This window comes from Chlorocebus sabaeus, chromosome 23 (genome assembly GCF_047675955.1).
Source record: "Chlorocebus sabaeus isolate Y175 chromosome 23, mChlSab1.0.hap1, whole genome shotgun sequence".
Taxonomy (NCBI): Eukaryota; Metazoa; Chordata; class Mammalia; order Primates; family Cercopithecidae; genus Chlorocebus; species Chlorocebus sabaeus.
The window spans coordinates 2,447,327-2,466,054 of record NC_132926.1 but is presented as its reverse complement, the minus strand read 5'-3'; the positions used below and the strand labels follow the sequence as shown (position 1 = coordinate 2,466,054).

Here is an 18,728-nt window from a genome sequence, read left to right as displayed (position 1 = left end):
TACCTTTGCAGGAGTAGCTCTTTTGCTCACAAATGTGGTTCCTGTAACTACATTTTAAGCTCGTTATTTGGATCATGTACCATCCAGAATTTTATTCTGCTTTGAATAGCTGCTTCCCCAGGTAGACAGGAAACCAAAATTCTCCTACACAAATTTTGGGGCTGACGGCAGGGGCCTGGCTCATGCCTGTAATCCCAGCACTTTGGGAGGCCGAAACAGGTTGATCACCTGAGGTCAGCCTGGCCAACATGGTGAAACCTGTCTCTACTAAAAATACAAAAATTAGCCGGGCGTGGTGGCGGGCGCGTGTAATCCCAGCGACTCGGGAGGCTGAGGGAGAATCGCTTGAACCCGGGAGGCGGAGGTTGTAGTGAGCTAAGATCGCACCACTGCACTCCAGCCTGAGCGACAGAGCAAGACTTCGTCTCAAAAAAATAAAAATAAAAATAAAAAATTGGGGAGCTGAGGGTTGGATGACAGTAACTCATGCAAATACCAAACCCTGCCTTTCTTCCCCTTCCAGGTGGCAAGAGGGCTTCGAGATCAGTGCCACATCCGCTGATTCTCGTGTTTTCCACCCAAGTTTTCAAGCCTTTGGGTGTCCAAACAAACAGAGGACAAGAGATCAAGATCTCTAAAGGTCTAGAAAAACCCGGGGCCACTTCCATTTTGTGAGGTTCTCAGCATACTGAAAACTGAAGACGTGCTAAGAGTGGGTTACTAAAATGGTGGCGTATCTGAAATCTTTCCACGGCACCATGCTTTCTCTCATCCTGTCATCCCTGTATCTCAGGGCTCATCCTCTGCCCTGACACCTAATCTCACTTCAGGAAACATAAATTGAAAGTTCAAATAACCTCGGATTATGTTACTCTGGACTGTGTGTTATGCTGGGCGACGAGGCTGCGCAGGCTCCTGGGCCGAGCCATGACTCTGCAGGAACTGCGGCGCCGGCTCACACGGCGCGGAGCGGTGCACGGCTGGCCGGCCAGGCGCCCGCGCTGCGTTCTGCTCACGCCCATAGAGGCCCGCGTTCGCTGCAACCGGCCCTCCTTGATGGCTGGTCGTCGGACTCCTACCCCTCCTGCCTGCTGCCGTTTGCCCCCTCAGCTAAGGGCGCGCGATGCGTCCCAAGTCTCGGCTCCAGCAACCGGACGGGTGAGGGCCGCTGGGGGTTGGGTCGGAACGCCCCCGAAGGCACCACGGCAACCGAGCGCGGGAACGCCTGTTAAACCAGCCCCGCCCCGGGAAGCGCGCGCCCGGCGGTCTCGATCCAGCGTGGCCCGCCCCTCACCTCCCGCCCAACCAACAGCCACTTCCTGCCTCACTCCCGACCAATCTTCACACTCCACGAAGAATAGCCGTAGGGGGCGTATGGGACGGTGCGTAGAGCGATGCCCACGCCGGCCAACCGGATGTCGGGGCTTGCGCGGGGGGGCGGGACTTGGCGCCGGCTGTGGCTACTCAGGGGCCAGGGGCGGGCGCAGGGCCGGGCTTAGTGCGGTGGGGCTCGCTCGCGCGGCAGCGGTGTCCGAGGCTTCTTGGTTCTGCGGCACGTGACGGTCGGGCCGCCTCCGCCTCTGTCTTTACTGCGGCGCGGGGCCAGGTGTGCGGGCGGGAAGGGGCACGGGCACCCCGCGGTCCCCGGGAGGCTAGAGGTGAGACGGGAGACCTGAGTGCGTCCTCGGGCCTGTGAGGACCCCGGGGGCTGGGAGCGCCTCTGCGGCTGAGGGGTCGGGCGTGGCCGGGGACTGAGGGGTCGGGCTGGCTGTTGAGGGCCCAGGCCCTGTCCGACGCGCCCACCGTGAGCGGGGAGGCCCGAATTCGGGCCTCTTTGGTTGGGGAGCGGGCCCAGGCCGCGCGGCCGGGGTCGGGAGGCGTGGCAGGTGGCCCTACAGCCTTCTTTGACCTCTGGGAAAGCTGACTTATTCCTGTGGCTTTGCTTCTAGGGCTTTCTTCGGCCTCTTTGCCTGCTGCCTGGCAGCCGCGAGGTGGGCTGGAGTAACTGGGTAAAAGTGTGGAGTGGAATCGGGCCTGCTGGGTACCCCTAGTAGTAGGGAAGGATGGTGTTAGACCGAGAGGGAATGTTTAGGCTTAGCGTTACAGTTTAGTATTTGAAAATCCAAAGAGTAGACTGGACCCTAGCTCCCTGAAGAGAAAGGGGAATGTACTAGAAGGAGAACACGCAGTGGTTGAGAAACTTAACAGTTACAGCACCTATTCTGGAGGGGAGTCGTCCAGTTGGAGATGGACAGGGCGTTAAAAGCAGGAAAGCACCCGAAAACTCATCTAATGCATCTGTTTTTACAGTGGAGGCCTAGAGGTATGAAATGACTGGCCCAAGGTCATGCGATTAGTTTAATGATGGTGCTGGGATTATAGTTCAGGGATAGGCAGTGCAGTGGTTAACGTTAAGGCCCTAGCTCAAGTCTTTCATTGGTCATTTGTTCCTCTGTGAACTTCGGCAGTTTTCTTACCCTTTGTGCCCCCGTTCTTGTCAAGTGATGGCTATAATAATACCTGATGGATCTGTGAGGATTACATTCAGATATGTATACAATAAGGGAAGTCCGACATTTAGTAACTGCCCTATAATTACTGCAATACATTACTGTAATCTGAATGCCTTTGGACCAATACACTGCCATCCTAGTGAACTGGTTCAGTCCTGTTTCCCAGGACCTGAAGTCACAGTTATGGTGATGGAAGAAACTGGGCATTGTGTATTAACTGTTAGGTATGACACAAGTGATTGCTGGTTGAGGGAAGTTAAACTGAGCTTAATATTAAAAGATTGAGAGGACAAGATGAACTATAGTTAAGTCTTTTTACCTCTGATTTAGGAAATGGAATATTTTGCTTAATTTTTTAATTAGATTTTTTTTAAGGGGGAAGAATTTTATTGATCTTTAAAATCATTCTGTATCTCAGTCTTTGCCCAATATTGTTTGAGGGTCATGAATAGAATCAACTGCCATGTTACTCAACTGTTGTACATTTGGTGTAATTATACTTAGAGCAGAGGTAAAGGACTATGTGGGAGTTCTTTGCATCAACCAGGGTGCACAAACAAGCCAGGTAACTGGGTCATGAGAATGCCCGAGTGAACTGTGTGTGGGGTCAGTGTTGCACAACAGACATTTTCTGACTTGGCTGCAAGTGCGTGTCAGCATTCCCCCACACCTTACTATCTGGACTCCACAGTTCATTTAGCGCATTATCTTCTCAGGGCCATAAGGGGTAAATGTTTTGACAAAAGTCGTTGCTGCCGTTTTGGCAATCACACTATTGCATCCTTGTAGTTAGAGTTCTCTTTGCCCTGGAAGACAGCTTAAGGGGATGAAGTGGCAGTTGGTGAGCATGAATTGCAGGCTCATGAAGCTTGAATTGTGGCCCCAGTGTGGTAGCTTTGTTTTTTTTTTTTTTTTTGAGGCGGAGTCTCACTCCGTCGCCCAGGCTGGAGTGCAGTGGCGCCATCTCGGCTCACCGCAAGCTCCGCCTCCCGGGTTCCCGCCATTCTCCTGCCTCAGCCTCCCGAGTAGCAGGGATTACAGGTGCCCGCCACCTCGCCCGGCTAGTTTTTTTGTATTTTTCAGTAGAGACGGAGTTTCACCGTGTTAGCCAGGATGGTCTCGATCTTCTGACCTCGTGAACCACCCGCCTCTGCCTCCCAGAGTGCTGGGATTACAGGCATGAGCCACCACCGGTAGCTTTTGTCCCACTTTGGTTTCCGTAACTTTAGGAATAAGAAGTCTGCTGGGTTCTTCACCTTTAGGGGACAATTGGGAGGGGCAGATAAAACGGTGAACATGGAACTACTTTAAAAAGTGTAATGAATTGGCTGGGCACGGTGGCTCTCACGCCTGTAGTTCGAGCACTTTGGGAGGCTAAGATGGGCAGATTACTTGAGGCCAGGAGTTGGTGACCAGCCTCGCCAACATGGTGAAACCCTGTCTCTACTAAAAATACAGAAAAAAATTAACCTCTAGCTACTCGGGAGGCTGAGGCAGGAGAATCACTGAACCTGAAAGGCGGAGGTTGCAGTGAGCGGAGATGGTGCCATTGCACTCCAGCCTGGGTGACAGAGTGAGACTCCATCTCGGGAAAAAAAGAAAAAAAAGTGTAATGAACTGTGGAAATAGAATACGTAGTTCATAATAACTCCTAGGAAATAATAAAAGTACCTAAACACAGTTATAGCCTGTATACTTATGGTAAAACTTGTCAGGAAAGTCCTGGTTGAATTCTTTGTTACTGCAACAGATGTACTTTTTTTTTTTTTTTTTTTTTTTTTTTGAGACTGAGTCTCCCTCTGTCACCATGCTGGAGTGCAGTGGTGTGATCTTGGCTCACTGCAACCGACGCCTCCCGGGTTCAAGCAGTTCTCCTGCTTCAGCCTCCCAAGTAGCTGGTACTACAGGCACACGCCGCCACGCCCGGCCCATTTTTTTGTATTTTAGTAGAGATGGAGTTTCACTGGGTTGTCCAAGCCGGTTGCGAACTCCTGAGCTCAGGCAGTCTGCCTGCGTCGGCCCCCCAAAGTGCTGGGATTACATGTGTGAGCCACTGCGCCCGGCCCTACTTTTTTTTTTAGAGACAGGGTCTTGCTCTGTCATCAGGCTGGAGTGCAGTGGCGTGATTATTGCTCACTGCAGTCTTAAACTCCTGCACTTATTGGTTCAAGTGATCTTCCTGCCTCAGCCTCCTGAGTAGCTGGAACTACAGGCGGATGACACTACTCTTAGCTAATTTTTTTTTTTTTTTTTTAATTTTTCGTAGATACTTCACTTTGTTGTTCAGGCTGGTCAAGCGATCATCCTGCTTCCTCCGACTCCCAGAGTTCTCGGATTACAGGTGCGAGCCACCATGCCAACCAGGAGACCAGAAATTAAGCTCAGCTTTCTCTCCCTCCCTCCCTTTCTTTTTTTTTTTTTTTTTTTTTTTTTTTTGAGACGGAGTCTTGCTCTGTCGCCCAGGCTGGAGTGCAGTGGCCAGATCTCAGCTCACTGCAAGCTCCGCCTCCCGGGTTTACGCCATTCTCCTGCCTCAGCCTCCGGAGTAGCTGGGACTACAGGCGCCCGCCACCTCGCCCGGCTAGTTTTTTGTATTTTTAGTAGAGACGGGGTTTCACCGTGTTAGCCAGGATGGTCTCGATCTCCTGACCTCGTGATCCGCCCGTCTCGGCCTCCCACAGTGCTGGGATTACAGGCTTGAGCCACCGCGCCCGGCCCCCTCCCTTTCTTTCTTCCTTCTTTTTTAAAACTTTGTGGTATCTGTTTGTGAATTGCTTATTTTACTTAGCATATTGTCTTCAAGGGTTCATCCATGTTATAGCCGGTGATGGGATTTCCTTTCTTTTTGAGATTGAATAGTATTCCATTGTATACCTGTACCACATTTGGTTTAATCATTCATCCATTGATGGACATTTGGGTTGCTTCTGACTCTTGGCTGCTGTGAATAGTACTGCTATGAACATGGGTCTGCAAATATTTCTGAAACTCTGCTTTCTTTTTCTGTTTGTTTGTTTGTTTGAGACAGTCTTACTCTGTTGCCCAGGCTTGAATGCAGTGGTGCCATCACAGCTCATTTTATTTTTTATTTTTTTGAGACAGTCTCACTCTGTCACCCAGGCCCAGTGCAGTGACATGATCTCAACTCACACTGCAAACTCCACTTCCCGGGTTAAAGCGATTCTCCTGCCTCAGCCTCCTAAGTAGCTGGCCACCACGTCCGCCTAATTTTGTATTTTTAGTAGAGTCGGGGTTTCTCCATGTTGGTCAGGCTGGTCTTGAAGTCCTGACCGCAGGTGATCCACCTGCCTCGGCCTCCCAAAGTGCTGTGATTACAGGTGTGAGCCACCATGCCCAGCCTGCCCAGCTAATTTTTGTATTTTAGTAGAGACAGGATTTTGCCATGTTGGCCAGGCTGGTCTTGAATTCCTGACCTCACGTGATCAGCCTGCCTTCGTCTCCCAAAGTGCTAGGATTATTGGCATGAGCCACTGCGCCTGGCATATTTTTTATTTTTATTTTTTGAGGAGATGGAGTCTCTCTCTGTGGCCCAGGCTGGAGTGCAGTGGCGCCATCTCGGGTCACTGCAACCTCCGCCTCCCAGGTTTAAGCGATTCTCCTCCCTCAGCCTCCTGAGCAGCTGTGGCTACAGATGTGCGCCACCACGCTTGGCTAATTTTTTGTATTTTAGTAGAAAGGGACTTTCACCATGTTTCCCTAGCTGGTCTCAAACTCCTGAGCTCAGGCAGTCTGCCAGCCTCCCAAAGTGCTAGGATTGCAAGCATGAGCCACCCCACCCTGCCCAACGGCTCACTTTAGCTTCAACCTCTCAGGCTCAAGCTTCTCCTATGTTAGCCTCCTGAGTAGCTGGGACAACAGGTGTGTGTGCTACCATGTATGGGTGAAGTTTTCTTTTTTTGATTTTTTGTAGAGACAGGATCGTGGTTTTTGTTTTTTGTTTGTTTGTTTGTTTTGGTAGAGACGGGGTCAGGCTGTGTTTACATTGGCCAGGCTGGGAAATAAGGTCTTAATCGAGGGAGTTGAAGATTCTTGGGGAAATGGCACGTAGAGCAGCTGTGGAGGGAGAGGGTGCTGATTGCTAGCTAAAGACTTAGACATTTTTGCAGACATGGACTCATGATAGTTTTTGGGTGATGAGTCTGTCTTGTTGTAGGATAGCTTGAAAGAGGAGGAAGAAACTAGAGGCCATAGTAATATAAGGTAACATTAAGTATCCTGATGTCAGTAATGGAGAAGAATGAAAGACTAGGATTGATCGGGTGACTGTGTGGGCAGAGGATGTGAGGAGAAAAGGACATCTTGTGTGTGTGTGTGCACACATTTCTAGTTATATATTTTCTACTTGTTTTCTCCCCCACCTTTTAGCTGTGCTTTCTCAGGGCCAAAAATGAAAATTTCCCTGCTACCGACCATATCATCTTGTGCATCTGTGTAGCTCAGTTTTTATTTCTTTAGATCTGTGGTCCTTGGAAAGAGAGCCCACTACCACCCAAGACACGTCTAATATAATACACAGGGCACTTACGTGGTTAGCAAATAAGAGATAAAAGTAGCTTGTTGGCCAGGCACAGTGGCTCACTCCTGTAATCCTAGCACTTTGGGAGGCTGAAGCGGGCAGATCATGAGGTCGAGAGATTGAGACCATCCTGGCCAACATGGTGAAAACCCGTCTATACTAAAAATACAAAAATTAGCTGGGTGTGGTAGCACACACCTGTACACCTGTAATCCCAGCTACTTGGGAGCCTGAGGTAGGAGAATCACTTGAACCCAGGAGGCGGAGGTTGCAGTGAGCCGAGATAGCACCAATGTATTCCAGCCTGGCGATAGAGTAAGACTCCATCTCAAAAAAAAAAAAAAAAAAAGTAGCTTGTTTTGTCCAGGTGCAGTGGCTCACACCTGTAATCCTAGCCCTTTGGGAGGCTGAGGCAGGCAGATCACCCGAGGTCAGGAGTTTGAGACCAGCCTGGCCAACATGGCGAAACCCCGTCTCTACTAAAAGTACAAAAATTAGCCGGGCGTGGTGGCGGGTGCCTGTAATCCCAGCTACTCAAGAGGCTGAGGTGGGAGACTTGCTTGAACCTGGGAGGTGGAGGTTGCAGTGAGCTGAGATGGTGCCACTGCACTCCAGCCTGGGCCACGGAGGGAGAATCCATCACAAAATAAATAAATAAAGTAAATATATGAATTTTAAAAGTAGCTTGTTCTTAGTTTAATATTCTTGTTGAGTTCTAAAACACTAATTTGAAAACATGTCTATTGATGATATTTGAGCAACAGTATCCATATTAAACCTTTAATGTGAGAGGAATTATCTTCTGTGTTATTTTTTTTTTTTGAGACGGAGTCTTGTTCTGTCGCCCAGGCTAGAGTGTAGTGGCGCGATCTTGGCTCACTGCAGGCTCTGCCTCCTGGGTTCAAGCAATTCTCCTGCCTTAACCTCCCAAGTAGCTGGGATTACAGGCGCCCACCATTGCGCCCAGCTAATTTTTGTATTTTTAATAGAGACAGAGTTTTGCCATGTTGGCCAGGCTGGTCTTGAACTCCTGACCTAGTGATCCACCTGCCTTGGCCTCCCAAAGTGCTGGGATTACAGGTGTGGGCCACGGCGCCCAGCCATCTCTGTTATTTCATTGTAATGTTTTAACAGGTACCCATTGTAAATTAGTGTAGGAAAGGTCTTTTGTCTGTTGTAAAGCACTTTACAAATGCAAAAGTTTGTTGGAAATTGTATTTGAATGCCTCACATCTATGTAACCAATCCTCTCTATATGAGGATGGTTGTGTATGTTTCAGTTTTATTTTGAAATTTTCTAGAAATGGAATCTTCTAACTGATTTTAGGGAAACCCTTTATCCTCTCTAGGCTGCCTTTCCTTATCTATAAAATGAAATAATAAGTTCTTTTTAGCTCTGTGATTTGAAAGCTTTAATTTTAAATGAGAGAGGTAGTGGTCTTTATGAAGTTTGATAAATGGCAATACATTTAACTGATTTTGCTCTTTTTATGTGTAGATCATGGAAGGGAAGTGGTTGCTGTGTATGTTACTGGTACTTGGAACTGTTATTGTTGAGGCTCATGATGGACATGATGATGATGTGATTGATATTGAGGATGACCTTGACGATGTCATTGAAGAGGTAGAAGACTCAAAACCAGATACCACTGCTCCTCCTTCATCTCCCAAGGTTTGAAATGGTCTTTGAATCTATTCCTTTTACCTCTTGAGATGATAAAATTTTGAAGATAGCCAGGTGCAGAGACATGTAGTCTCAACTACTCAGGAGGCCTAGGACAGGAGTGTGAGTCCAGCCTGAGCAACACAGGGAGATATCATATCTAAGAAAATATAAAAGAAAAACATCGTGAAGATAAATGTGGAACATTTTCAAAGGCAAAGCAAAATTTGCTAAAATACTTATTGATCTCTCTGGCAGCCTTTGTTATATCTTGCTAGAGGCCAATTATATGGGTTGAATTTGAAGGCTAGCTATGAAATTTTTGTGACAGTTGAAAGCAAACCAGGATAAATGATTCTAGGTAAAAAGGCATGTTGCTGAAAATTTAAATTTTTAATTCATTTATATATTTAACACAGGTCACCTACAAAGCTCCAGTTCCAACAGGGGAAGTATATTTTGCTGATTCTTTTGACAGAGGAACTCTGTCAGGGTAAGTGTTTTCCAGAGAAATATATCTTAGAGGCAAACATTATGTAAATAAGATGGGATAGTGGATTCCTTTTTGGATAGCATCTTATATAGTGAAATGTCTTACTTTATTTTATTTTATTTATTTATTTTTTGAGACGGAATTTCGCTCTTTTGCCCGGGCTGGGGTGCAATGGCGTGATCTCAGCTCACCACAACCTCCACCTCCTGGGTTCAAGTGATTCTCCTGCCTCAGCCTCCGAGGTAGCTGGGAGTATAGGCATGTGCCACCATGCTAGCTAATTTTTGTGGGGTTTTTTTTTTTTGTTTTGTTTTTTAGTAGAGATGGGGTTTTAACATGTTGGCCAGGCTGGTCTTGAACTCCTGATCGCAGGTGATCCACCTGCCTCAGCCTCCCAAATTGTTGGGATTACAGGTGTGAGCCACCATACCTGGCTTGAAATTTCTAACTTTAATATCTTCAGTGTTAACATCCATGTAGGAAAATAGTCTTTTGGAATTTGTGGTTTTTACTTCCACTCCTTTCCCTCCCCTACTCTACCCTGTATTTTGTTCTTTGATTGAGGAAAAAAAATCTTCTCTTGATCTTGAAACATCAGTGGAATTATCTCATAGGTTTGGTACTTTTTCATATAGATTTGTGAGTTGAAGATAATATATTATTATTAGTTGTGTGACAGATTTAAAGGTTGGAAGTAGAGTGGTTAAATAGGCTAAGAGCAGAATAAGTCTTATTTTTATGAGTATTTACATAATTTTCCCTCGCAAGACAACTGTCATTTTTAAGACTGATTTTGGGATTTGTGTTACTTACAGGTGGATTTTATCCAAAGCCAAGAAAGATGATACCGATGATGAAATTGCCAAATATGATGGTGAGAATTCCATTTGGTTTAGATATAATAGCAGATAGAAGTTTGACATGTTGTCTCCATGGCATTTCCTAAGACTAGTTTAAAAGGAAATCGTAAGCTTTAAGATTTTTCCGGCCGGGCGCAGTGGCTCACATCTGTAATCCCAGCACTTTGGGAAGCCAAGGCAGGTGGATCACGAGATCAGGAGATCGAGACCATCCTGGCTGACACAGTGAAACCCTGTCTCTACTAAAAATACAAAAAATAAGCCGGATGTGGTGGCATGTGCCTGTAGTGCTAGCTGCTGGGGAGGCTGAGGCAGGAGGATGGTGTGAACCTGGGCGGCAGAGCTTGCAGTGAGCCTAGATCACACCACTGCACTCCAACCTGGGCGACAGAGAGACTCCATCTCAAAAAAAAAAAAAAAAAAAAAGGCTGGGCATGGTGGTTCATGCCTGTAATCCCAGCACTTTGGGAGGCCGAGGCAGGCAGATCAGGAGGTCAGGAAATCGAGACCATCCTGGCTAACACGGTGAAACCCCGTCTTTACTGAAAATGCAAAAATATTAGCCAGGCGTGTTGGCGGGTGCCTGTAGTCCCAGCAACTCGGGAGGCTGAGGCAGGAGAATGGTGTGAACCCAGGAGGCAGAGCTTGCAGTGAGCAGAGATCATGCCATTGCACTCCAGCCTGGACAACAGAGCGAGATTCCGTCTCAAAAAAAAAAAAAAAAAAAAAGATTTTTCCATGAAAGTTTTGCCACCTTTGTGCGTTGCCTCATGTTTCTTTTCTTTTATTTTATTTAAGGTTCAGGGGTGCATGTGTAGCCTTTTATTTAATAGGATTAGATCTGTTTAATCACCCGTGCTGCTGAATGTTGGAAATAAGTTATTTCAAGACAGTATAATATACTACAGTTTTATAAAACCATATCCTAATAATATTTGCCAAATAAAGTGTGTTTATTTATTTATTTACTTTCTTGAGACGGAGTCTCACTCTTGCTGCCCAGGAATAGAGTGGCGCGATCTTGGCTCACCGCAACCTGTGTTTCTTGGATTCAAACGATTCTCCTGCCTCAGCCTACTGAGTAGCTGGGATTACAGGTGCCCATCACCAAGCCCGGCTAATTTTTGTGTTTTTATTAGCAATGGGGTTTCACCATGTTGGCCAGGCTGGTCTTGAAGTCCTGACCTCGAGTGATCCGCCTGCCCTCAGCCTCCCTAAGTGCTGGGATTACAGGTGTGAGCCACCATGGCTGCCCCAGTATAATATATTTATGCAACTAGGAGTTTTTTGTTTTTTTTGTTTTTTTTTTGGTGTCTGTAGGACCTTCAGAGGTAGAGTTAAGGAATAGAACCTTTTTGTTTTGTCTTGTAGGAAAGTGGGAGGTAGATGAAATGAAGGAATCAAAGCTTCCAGGTGATAAAGGACTTGTATTGATGTCTCGGGCCAAGCATCATGCCATCTCCGCTAAACTGAACAAGCCCTTCCTATTTGACACCAAGCCTCTCATTGTTCAGTAAGTGAAATGCTTGTTGGATAAAAGCTTTCTACAAAGGGTAATCTTAGAAGACATTATACAACTTTTATTCTATGTTAAAAAATTATAAGATTATATAACTTGTGGTAGGGATTTTTGGGTGAATTTAAACACCTTGTAATTAATAGTTTTTCCTGCCTAATAAATTATTTTGAAACAAACTGGCTACTCATTTTCCTGACTGTAAATAACTTGTAGATTTTGCAGAACAAACTTACTGGAAATCTGCATTAATGTTCAATTTAATTTTATTTATTTTTGTGGGATTTGATAGCTATTCAAAAACAATGGAAGATGGAATCCTTTGTAAGGGTAAACATTTGACCTATGATAAAACATGACCAAGATGAGGGAGAGAGGAAATACATTAAGAGAGTTTTGATCTTTCAAAATGCCATACGGTTTTCTGCTTTTCTCTCTGATATTAGGTACGAGGTTAATTTCCAAAATGGAATAGAATGTGGTGGTGCTTATGTGAAACTGCTTTCTAAAACACCAGAGCTCAACCTGGTATGTAATTCCCATTTCTGGAATGTAGCTGGACACCCACTATTACCTTGTAAGAATTTTGTAATTTGCGCCAGGTGCAGTGGCTCATGCCTGTAATCCCAGCACTTTGGGAAGCTGAGGCAGGCGGGTCACGAGGTCAGGAGATTGAGACCATCCTGGCTAACACGGTAAAACCCCGTCTTTACTAAAAATACAAAAAATTAGCCAGGTGTGGTGGTGGGCACCTGTAGTCCCAGCCACTCAGGAGGCTGAGGCAGGAGAATGCCGTGAACCCGGGAGGTGGAGCTTGCAGCGAGCCGAGATTGCACCACGGCACTCTAGCCTGGGCGACAGAGTGAGACTCCATCTCAAAAAAAAAAAAAAAAAAAAAAAAAAAAGAATTTTCTAATACTTGTGAAAATAAAGGCTTCCTCCTGCTGTTTAACTCTTTTGATGAGTTGGGAATATTGACTTTGACACTAATGTGCTTTTTATTCAAAGTGTAAATTACAAAGTTGATACCAACTGTTTTTATCTGAATTTCTGGTTTTGCTTCTGTGTAAGTTTTAGTTTTAGCAAGCTTATTTCTTTGTTTTATGAGGAAGCAGTAACTGTCTAGATGTGTGCATTACTTTTTTTAGGCACTTAAATGTTATTTTAAATTTACTGATGATTGCTTGTTATTCCTTTTCACTAAATAAACTTGTAGTTAGCTTTTCCTGTAACTGTCATTAATATATTTGGAATTTTATAAGAGGAATTACCATACACTTTTGAAATGTTGCTTTTGAACACTTTGACTACAGTGACTTCAAATACTCCTTTTTTGTTTCTGAAGGATCAGTTCCACGACAAGACCCCATATACGATTATGTTTGGTCCAGATAAATGTGGAGAGGACTATAAACTGCACTTCATCTTCCGACACAAAAATCCCAAAACGGGTATTTATGAAGAAAAACATGCTAAGAGGCCAGATGCAGATCTGAAGACTTATTTTACTGATAAGAAAACACATCTTTACACACTAAGTAAGAAAAACCATTAGTTTGGGGGCTTATGGTATTACATATTTATCATCCATTTACTTTAAAGATTGTATATCTGGCTGGGCACTGTGGCTCACACCTGTAATCCCAGCACTTTGGCAGGCTGAGACAGGCAGATCACCTGAGATCAGGAATTTGAGAACAGTCTGGCCAAACTGTTGAAACTCCATCTCTACTAAAAATACAAATATTAGCCAGGCGTGGTGGCACACGCCTGTAACCCCAGCTACTTGGGAGGCTGAGGCAGGAGAATTGCTTGAACCCGGGAGGGAGCCAAGATCATCGTGCCACAGCACTCCAGCCTAGGCAACAGTGAGACACCATCTCAAAAAAAAAAAGATTGTAAATCTTACCCCAGCCTCCAAATAAGAAGAATCTCATCCTGGTATGGTTGCTCATGCCTGTAATACTAGCACTTTGGGAGGCTGAGGCGGGCGGATCACTTGAGGTCAGGCATTCGAGACCAGCGTAGCCAACATGGTAAAACCCCATTTCTACTAAAACTACCAAAATTAGCTGGGCGTGGTGTCAAGTAGCTGGTATAATCCTAGCTACTCAGGAGGCTGAGGCAGCAGAATTACATTAACCCAGGAGGCAGAGGTTGCAGTGAGTCGAGATCGTATCACTGCTCTCCAGCCTGGGAGGCAGAGGAAGATTCTGTCACCCTTCACTAAAGAAAAGAATCTCTTTAATATCTTAGTTGGGAAATGACCTTAATTTGTCAGCATTAAAAGAAGCTTCTTGGCCAGGTATGGTGGCCCACACCTGTAATCCTAACACTTTGGGGGCTGAGTCGGATGGATTGCTTGAGTCCAGGAGTTCCAAACCAGCCTGGCAACATAGAGAGACCTTGTCTCTACAAAATATTAAGAAATTAAATGAGTACAGTAGCATGTGCTTGTAGTTTCAGCTACTCAGGAGGCTGAGGTAGGAGGATTGCTTGAGCCCAGGAAGTCAAGATCGTAGTGAGCCATAATCTTGCCACAGCACCGTAGCCTGGGTGAGAGATGCTGTCTCAAACAAAAAAACACACACAAAAACTTCTTTTCCACAAGAATTGAGGTTCGAGATAATTTTAAGAATAGGTATTTTTGGCCGGGCACAGTGGCTCATGGCTATAATCCCAGCACTGTGGGCATCCAAGGTAGGCAGATCACCTGAGGTCAGGAGTTTGAGACCAGCCTGGCCGACATGGTGAAGTCCTTTCTCTATGAAAAATACAAAAATTAGCCGGGCGTGGTGGAGGGTGCCTATAATCCAGCTACTCAGGTCGCTGAGGCAGGAGAATTGCTTGAACCCTGGAAGTGGAGGTTTCAGTGAGCCGAGATTGCGACAGTGCACTTCAGCCTGGGCGACAGTAAGACTCTGTCTCAAAAAAAAAAAAATTGGTGTTTTTTGCTGGATATGGTGGCTCACGCCTGTAATCCCAGCACGTTGGGAGACGGAAGCGAGCAGATCACTTGAGGTCAGGTATTCAAGACCAGCCTGGCCAATATGGTGAAACCTCGTTTCTACTGAAAATACAAAAACTAGCCAGGTGGAGTGGAGGGTGCCTGTCATCCCAGCTACTCGGGAGGCTGAAGCAGGAGAATCACTTGAACCCGGGAGGCAGAGGTTGTGGTGAGCCAAGGTCATGCCGTTGCACTCCAGCCTGGGCCACACAGTGAGACTCCGTCCCCAACCCACCCCCCAAAAACAAAGTTTTTTTTTTTTTGTATCCTATAAAGAGCTTTTCTGATCTACCTAATTTCTTCCTTTTGTTGTTGTTGTTGTTGTTGAGAGATGTTGAATAATAGAATAAGTTATATATATAATTATACATAAATCCAATGAAAATAGTTTTTCAGAAGTAACTTATAGTTGAACTTCTTTGGATGTTCTAATACCTGGACAATTGACAATTGAGTTGAATCATTTTGATACAGGTTTATTTTGGTTTGTTTATTGAAGCTTTTCCTGCTAGTTTGAGATCATATATAGGCATGCCTCTTTCTGAAGAATATAATAACCTTTTTTTCTTTTCTTTTCTTTTCTTTTTTTTTTTTTTTTTTGAGATGGAGTTTCACTCTTGTTGCCCAGGCTGAAGTGCAATTGCGTGGTCTCGGCTCACCACAACCTCTGCCTCTTGCGTTCAAGCGATTCTCTTGACTCAGGCTCCCGAGTGGCTGGGATTACAGGCATGTGCCACCACGCCTGGCTAATTATTTATTTATTTTTAGTAGAGATGGGTTTTCTCCATGTTAGTCAGGCTGGTCTCAAACTCCTGACCTCAGGTGATCGCCCGCCTCAGCCTCCCAAAGTGCTGGGTTACAGGCATGAGCCACTGCACCCAGACTACCTTTTTAATTTTTTTGAGGCGGAGTGTTGCTCTGTCACCCAGGCTGGAGCACGGTAGCGTGATCTTGGCCTACTGCAACCTCTGCCTCCCGGGTTCCAGTGATTCTCATGCCTCAGCCTCCTGAGTAGCTGGGATTACAAGCTTGTGCCACCATGCCCAGCTAATTTTTCTATTTTTAGTAGAGACCAGGTTTCACCATATTGGCCAGGTTGGTCTTGGACTCCTGACCTCAAGTGATCTGCCCGCCTCAGCCCCCAAAAGTGCTGGGATTACAGGTGTGAGTGACTGTACCCAGCCTAGAATATAATAACCTTTTTTCTTTTTTTTTTTTTTTTTTGTGACGGACTCTTGCTTTGTTGCCCAGGCTGGAGTGCAGTGACGCCATCTTTGCTCACTGCAGCCTCTGCCTCCTGGGTTCCAGCGATTCTCTCGTCTCAGCCTCCCTGGTAGCTGGGATTACAGGCACACACCATCATGCCCAACTCATTTTTGTATTTTTAGTAGACAGGGTTTCAGGGTTTCACATTGTTGGCCAGGCTGGTCTTGAACTCTTGATCTCAATTGATCCGCCCACCTCGACCTCCCAAAGCGCTAGGATTACAGGTGTGAGCCACTGTGCCCGGCCCAACCTTTTTTTGTTATTTCCAAAAGTAATACATATTTAAGGTATAGAAATTCAGAAGCCATAAATAAGCAAGAAGAAAACACTTCAAGTGAGGGAGAGGGTTGAAGACAAGTTGGTTAATTGGTACAGAAATATAATGAGGTAGAAGGAATAAATTCTAATATTTGATAGTACAGTAGGGAAATTATAGTTAGAACAATTTATGGTATATTTCAGAATAGCTGGAAGAGAATTATAATGTTCCCAATACAAAGAAAAAGTAAATGGAGTCAGGTGCAGTGGTTCAAGCCTATAATCCCTGCGCTTTTGGGAGGCTGAGGTGGGAGGATCACTTGAGGCCAGGAGTTCTAGACTAGCCCGGGCAGCATAGTAAGACCCTGTTCCTACAAAAAAACAATTATTCAGGCTTGGTGGCATGTACCTGTAGTCCCAGATGTTTGGGAGGCTGTGGTGTGGAAAGATCCCTTGAGTTCAGGATTTCAAGATTGCAGTGAGCTGTGATTGGGCCACTGCACTCCAGCCTCAGTGACAGAGTGAGGCTCTGTCTCTATAAAATAAAAAGAAAGAAAAGGTAAATGTTTAAGGTTACAAATATTTCAATTACTGTGATTTGGTTTTTTGTTTGTTTGTTTGTTTTTTGAGATGAGAGTCTTGCTCTGTTGCCCAGGCTGGAGTGCAGTGGCCTGATCTCAGCTCACTGCAACTTCCGCCTCCTGGGTTCAAGCGATTCTCCTGCCTCTGCCTCCCGAGTAGTTGGGACTACAGGCGTGCGCCACCATGCCTGGCTAATTTTTTTGTATGTTTAGTAGAGTTGGGGTTTCACCGTGTTGGTAAGCCTGGTCTCAGACTCCCAACCCCAAATGATCCGTCTGCCTCAGCCTCCCAGAGTGCTGGGATTATAGGCATGAGCCACCAGGCCCGTCCAATTACTGTGATTTGGTCATTACACGTTATATACACCTGCCAAAATATCACACGTACCCCAAAAATATGTACAAGTATGATATGTCAATAAAAACATAACACAATGGGCTGGGTGCAGTGGCGCATGCCTGTAATGCCAGCACTTTGGGAGGCCGAGGCGGGCGGATCATGAGGTCAGGAGATTGAGACCACCGTGAAACCCTATCTCCTAAAAATACAAAAAATTAGCTGGGTGCATTGGCGGGTGCCTGTAGTCCCAGCTACTTGGGAGGCTGAGGCAGAAGAATGGCGTGAACCCAGGAGGCGAAGCTTGCAGTGAGCTGAGATCGCACCACTGCACTCCAGCCTGGGCGACAGAGCGAGACTTCATCTCGAAAAAACAAAAAACATACACAAAGAGGTCACTTAAAATTATCTTAAACATCAACATTGTGATATATATTTGTCCATATGTGTATGTACACATATACAACTTTACGTGCTGTATCTAACTTTTTTTTTTTTTGAGACGGAGTCTCACTCTGTCGCCCAGGCTGGAGTGCAGTGGTACGATCTTGGCTCACTGCAAGCTCCGCCTCCTGGGTTCACGCCATTCTCCTGCCTCAGCCTCCTGAGTAGCTGGGATTACTGGCGCCCGCCACCGCGCCCAGCTAATTTTTTGTATTTTTAGTAGAGACGGGGTTTCACCATGTTAGCCAGTATGGTCTTGATCTCCTGACCTCATGATCTGTCCGCCTCAGCCTCCCAAAGTGCTGAGATTACAGGCATGAACCACCACGCCTGACCCTAATTTTTTTTTTTTTGAGACAGAAACACTGCAATCTCTACCTCCCAGGTTCAAGTGATACTTGTGCCTTACCCTCCCAAGTAGTTGGGTTTACAGGTGTGCACCAACGTGCCCACCTAGTTTTTGTATTTTCAGTGGAGACAGGGTTTCACTATGTTGGCCAGGCTGGTCTCGAACTCATGGCCTCAAGTGATCTACCTGCCTTAGCCTCCCAAAGTGCTGGGATTACAGGCATGAGCCACCACACCCAGCCTTGACTTTCTTAACAACAAAAGAGTGTGAAGTTCTTCCTCACAAAAATATTCGTTTTCATTATCACTGATGCAGCAGCATAGGATTTCTTGTCAGGATGTGCTATAACTCAGTCACGCACGTGTTAGATATCTAGGTGTGGAATCTGGCCTTTACGTCACACTTAAGATGCTTTTATGGGGCCCATGTGGCTGGGCATGGTGGCTCACCCCTATAATCTTAACAGTTTGGGAGGCTGAGGTTAGGTGGATTGACCAGCCTGGGCAACATGGCAAAACTCCATCTCTACTGAAAATACAAAAAATTAGCTGGGCATGGTGGCATGGGGCCATCTGTAGTTCCAGCTACTCCAGAGGCTGAGGCAGGAGAATCACTTGAACCTGGGAGGCAGGAGTTGCAGTGAGCCAAGATCACACCACTGCACTCCAGCCTGGGAGACAGAGCAAGACTCTTTGTCTCAAAAAAATAAAATTAAACTAAAAAAAAGCTTTTATGGATTTAAACTTGTTTTTTCATTCTCCATGGGAGTTAAAAAGGAGAACCATGAGTGGACATGCGTTTTAATAAATTAGAGGTTTGTGTAATTTCAGTGACGTGGTAATAATACCAGCTCTATTAGAAATAAAGAAATGGACCTTTTGTACTGGGAAGTAGTTATAAGTCC

The 18,728-nt window shown here is 45.8% G+C and overlaps 1 protein-coding gene across 3 annotated transcripts in view; it reads left to right on the top strand.

The window, feature by feature from the left end:
- Positions 1-1,478: 1,478 nt before the first annotated feature.
- Positions 1,479-18,728, top strand: part of CANX (calnexin) — a 32,285-nt gene continuing 15,035 nt past the window's right edge. Inside the window, exons 1-8 of one of the 3 annotated variants that reach the window (XM_073010418.1) lie at positions 1,496-1,658; positions 4,780-4,854; positions 8,549-8,722; positions 9,133-9,206; positions 10,022-10,080; positions 11,438-11,579; positions 12,029-12,110; positions 12,928-13,120. In XM_073010418.1, coding sequence (XP_072866519.1) covers positions 8,552-8,722; positions 9,133-9,206; positions 10,022-10,080; positions 11,438-11,579; positions 12,029-12,110; positions 12,928-13,120 — 721 coding nt within the window. In that variant the 5' untranslated portion in view covers positions 1,496-1,658; positions 4,780-4,854; positions 8,549-8,551. Of the gene's footprint in view, positions 1,659-4,779; positions 4,855-8,548; positions 8,723-9,132; positions 9,207-10,021; positions 10,081-11,437; positions 11,580-12,028; positions 12,111-12,927; positions 13,121-18,728 lie in introns of all 3 variants that reach the window. The other 2 variants (XM_008015518.3, XM_073010419.1) reach the window with 2 other exon arrangements.